At 48.3% G+C, this 4,654-nt stretch overlaps 1 protein-coding gene across 1 annotated transcript in view; it reads right to left on the minus strand.

The window, feature by feature from the left end:
• Nucleotides 1-855: 855 nt before the first annotated feature.
• LOC104471887 (apoptosis regulator Bcl-2-like) overlaps nt 856-4,654 on the minus strand; it is a gene marked incomplete at its 3' end in the record, with an annotated part of 4,196 nt that continues 397 nt past the window's right edge. Inside the window, exons 2-3 of the mRNA XM_010087385.1 lie at nt 4,489-4,653; nt 856-955 (exon numbers count right to left, since the gene is read on the minus strand). Of these exons, the coding sequence (XP_010085687.1) occupies nt 856-955; nt 4,489-4,653 (265 nt within the window). The remainder of the gene's footprint in view (nt 956-4,488; nt 4,654) is intronic.

The raw sequence follows: 4,654 nt of genomic DNA on the forward strand, positions 1-4,654 counted from the left end.
CCTGCTGTCAAAGGGAAGGATACCTCAGCAAAACCAGCAGCCATGTGGCAGGTGAAGCCTCCTGAGATGTTGGAGACGTGGCTGTAAACCACCCTGCCAGGCTGGAGAAGGTCTCACAGGCAAACCTCCTGTTACTTCGGGAGAGAGCTTAACCAAGAAGCTGCCAGGAAAAGTAGAGGCTTCTCCCCAGCTACATTTGCACTTGAGGATGGCATGCAAGTGACAATGGCCAGGCCAGAGGATGTCTGCCGGCTTCAGGACACAGAGGGTCTTGGGAATGGTGTCCCCCACGGTGTCCCCCACAGAGTCCCGAGCAGCTCCCTTCTCTCAAGGCAGGAGCAGCTCCTGGATGGCTTGGTCGAGGAACAGTGAGAACCTAGGGACTTCTGCCACCATTCTGGCTAGGCAAGTGCTCAGAGGATGTGCTTACATTCCACCTAAGGTCCACTTCGGATATCTAAATCCTTCCCCATATCTGGCCTTAACTCTTGAACACCGTAAAGAACCGCAATAAAGTAACAGAATCAGACAAAACTAGACAACTATCACATTCCTGGTTCATATGTAAACATTGTCATTTAAAATAGTGCTTTCTTGGCTGAATCTTCAAAGCTTCTCTCACCTGGGCTTCTTTACATTCTTTACATCAAAAATATATCTGTCTACACATATATGATGGTGCCTGTGTCTCCTTCTATAGTTCTCTTGCTCTTGCTTTTTCTTGAACAGCTCAAGGAGAATGACATATGTCGGACTAGAAGCACCCAGAGCTGAGCACGGCTCCCAGGATGTTAGGTTGTGTGCCCAGAGAGGGAACCCTTCGCTGCAAGACAAACACAGTTATTTCCCCCGCACCAGCTGCATCACATTCAATGTTCCCTGTGTCAAAGTTAAAAGTCGCCAAGTGTGACAGCCCACTGCCAAGCCAGTCCTTCTGCAGCTCAAACACCAGGCGCTAAAAAATGAAATGAAGCCATTAAGTTGTCAATCAGAAAGCATACATTATACCAAGCACCATGAAATTGCAGAGATGAGCTGGTTCTCCTCTTATTTCTTTTGTAACACAATTAAGATGTTATCAGGCCAAAGTACAACATTGCGGTATCCTGACCGATGTGAAAATCTTTGAAAGTTGCATTTATTTGCCACCAGAACCACAAGCTAACAATACAGCCTCCATGCAGGCAGTCCCCATCTGTTGCTTTTTCTAAGTTTTGAACAAAGCCATGATGCTGTGCATTGTAAAGGTATTAACAATCCCCAGACACCATTAACAGCCATGTCTGGTGCCTAAAATTCATACTCCACCAGCTATGTCCCCTTCCAATCTGCCCTTCAGTATGCTTCTTTCCTTCCTCTTTTCCTTGCAATACAAGCAATTCACATCCTGAAAATACATTGTTAACTTACAGAACCGATTCAAAAGAATCAGATAAATAATAAAGACATTTCAACCAGACTTCAGACCTGAGTGTAAGACATAGGCCCACAGAACAGACTCAAAGTGCGCGCTGTCCAGTAACATACACTCGTGACTAACACCGATGCTCTCTTCTCTACTACTACCCAGACTCCAATATTGCTCCACAACATACCAGGGAGACACAATGTAAAGGAGGAGAAGGCTACAACAGCTGGCGCTCCTCCTTGTTGCAGCAACCTGTATGACAGGGAGATCTTGCCGGCAGCCATGCTGAGGTCTCACAAAGCATCACCACCTACCAGGTGATCAGCTACTTTGGCAGAGACATTTATGATGCTTTTATACAGTTCGCACACAGGGTATGGCCTAAGTGCCAAGCTGAAGACTAAGTGCATATACCAAAGCATGCTTTTCTACTAACATATCCTGAAAGCTAGAAAAAATAATTAAAAAAAAATTCACCACCCTGTGCTACCCTTGATTTCTTTAGTCTGAAGAGGGGGTCCTAAAAGCTGCATTTGCAACTGCAGGTTAGCCTTTTCCTCTTTGTAACCAGCCAGAAGGTTTTGCCTGTGTTTAATAATCCCATGGCTCAAAGGTACCAACCACTTATCAGACAGACAGGCAAAAGCCACCTTGGGGTAATATTTTGCACATCTTCTTCCATGTGTGTATTATAAATAACAGGCAGCAGTAAATGGCATCACACGCATCCAAACTCTAGAGCTTTTGTTTATAGGAAACCTCAATAAACAACTAAATAGCTATCGATAAGAAGTATCTTTTCCTTTTAAAGGCAGTCAGTGTTTATAGTCCAAGTTTCTTGTATTTCTAACCGTCAAGAAACAGCTCCAGCACTTGCCTCATCTGGACAATCACGCCTGCTAACACCTGTCTTTTCACATTCTCAGTTTTATTCATTATTTATGTTTCTCTTTACACAACACACCCGCAGGACAGTACATCTCCAGCATGCTTACGGATTTGATCCAAAGCTCACTGGAGTCAACAGAATGACTTCACTGGCTCCGGAGCGAACTGAGGGCCCCAGCTCCGCAAACGGGCTTCCAGCCTGAGGAGGGACTTACGCACGCGTTGGGCGTCCCAGCCCAGAAGTGCGATCGCAAAATCCCTAACCCTTTAGCTGCTTGTCTTTTATCCAGCCAAGGTCTCCAAAAGTCTGAACTGTTTCCTGATTATTTTATCCCCTCAGTTATCTGGTTGGTGAAAAAAACACCCACAAACCCTCTGTCATGGTCCATGAAACAGGGGATGAGGGATAGGTCTCCCTTTCCCAAGTGCGGTCCCAGCCACCAGGCACTGGAGTTATTTTGTGTGTGCATATGTATATGTGTATATATATGTGTGTGAGTGTGTATGTGTGTATATATATGTGTGTGTGTCTGTATACGTATACATATTTGTATATACATATGTATATGTGTATATAAACACACAAACTCACCTGTGCACACACATTTTTTGCTCCCCCTTCTGGCCCCATGAATGTTGAATTTTTTTTCTTCCTGGTGGAAGCAAGGGAGAGCAGGAGAACGGTCCTGCCTCCAATGCAACTTGTAACCAGGGATCTGCAGCACCGCTCAGGGAGGAGCGCAGTGTGGATGGACTCCTAATGAGAAAAGGGCCCCAAAGCCTTACTCCCTCATTACGGCAGCATGTAGATGTCCTCTGGATCCCCAGACACGTGTACCCTTTAGTCAGGCAGGTTAAGCAGTGGGAAGGCAACATCTTCATTTTTTAACAGAGATGGTCAACACGGGTGGCACGTTACTGAGCCTAACTCTGACTTAGAAAGAGACCCGATGCTGGGAATTTAATGTGGCAATGCTTCACAGACATCAGGCTTGCAAACCATGTTAACTGGGAAACATATACTTTACATTCCTTTACGCATGCCTCTCAAAGGTGTGCTGGGTAATTGAGTCAGTTCTCTGTATTTCACAGGGGACCGGACCTGAAATTGCCAGTCTCCTACCTAGCAGACCTCCATTTCTAGGCTCTTGGCTCATAAGTAAAGCTTCTTCTTCGGTACAACTTTTGCTGTTAATTCATATCATACACAAGCTTTACACACACGACAGGTTTGGTTTGCAGGAGAGCGGCTGGGAGCACATTTTGTTACCATATATCAATTAATACAAGAAAAACGGAAAGAGACTTCCAGTTTCCAAAATGAAAAGACTCTTCCAATTTCAGTGCAGTTATATATTTTAGAAAGAGAGAGGGAGAAAAAAGAAAGGGTTTTGACTGACTACCAGCATAAAAGCTGTCCATTTTCTGGATGATGCTGAAGCCAGCTCTGGGCAAAGGTGACTTCCACCCCAAAAAACAGTCACCCACCAGATCACAACAAATACTAATTTTCCAGAACAATCCCATGGACACAGCTCCCGGCACTTTTGTTTCAGCTCGAGACAAAGACAGATTTTTCACACTAGACATACCCTATACCATAAAACCCTGCTCCAGTCATCACCGCATCTGCCGATGCCAGCACCGATGGCCACCTGCCCGCCCATAGCACCAGGATCCCGTGCTCGTCGTGCACCTGCCGGACGTGTCACCCCTAACAGGCAGGGATGCCTGCACACATGCACGTGTGGTCCCCGCTGCCCCCCTGCCTGGGACCCGCTGTGCCCTGCCTGTCCCCTGGCAGCTGGATGGGCACCACCACTGCACCTTCCCACGCGGCGCGCCCCGCCCGGGGCCGGGGCTGGTGCTGCCAGCAGGCGAGCGTGGACAGGGGTAGGACAGCAGAGATTTCTGATGAAGACAGAGCCTCACTCATCCTTTTTGCTCCCGAGCTGCAGCCTGCAGCCGCTTCCCCCATCCCAAATCACCCCACCGTAACCCCACAACAAGCTGATACTAGGCAGCTGGCAAAAGGCCTGTGCTGCTTTGGCACACACCAGTGCAGACAACCCCCAGGCAAAGCCAGTGCAGCCCCCCGGGCACTGCCCACCCCCGAGCGCCGCCCTGCCCACCCCCGAGCGCCACCGGCTGCGGGCCAGAGGCAGGGAGAAAGAGCAATCGGGGGGACATACCCAGCCTCCGTTGTCCTGGATCCAGTTGTGCAAGTGCCGGTTCAGGTATTCGGTCATCCAGGAGGCGATGCTGTCCACGAGGGGAGACATCTCGCGGTTGACGCTCTCCACGCACATCACACCGCCGAACTCGAAGAAGGCCACGATCCTGCCCCAGTTGACCCCG

This window comes from Pterocles gutturalis, unplaced genomic scaffold (assembly GCF_000699245.1).
Source record: "Pterocles gutturalis isolate BGI_N339 unplaced genomic scaffold, ASM69924v1 scaffold8846, whole genome shotgun sequence".
In the NCBI taxonomy this organism is placed as follows: Eukaryota; Metazoa; Chordata; class Aves; order Pterocliformes; family Pteroclidae; genus Pterocles; species Pterocles gutturalis.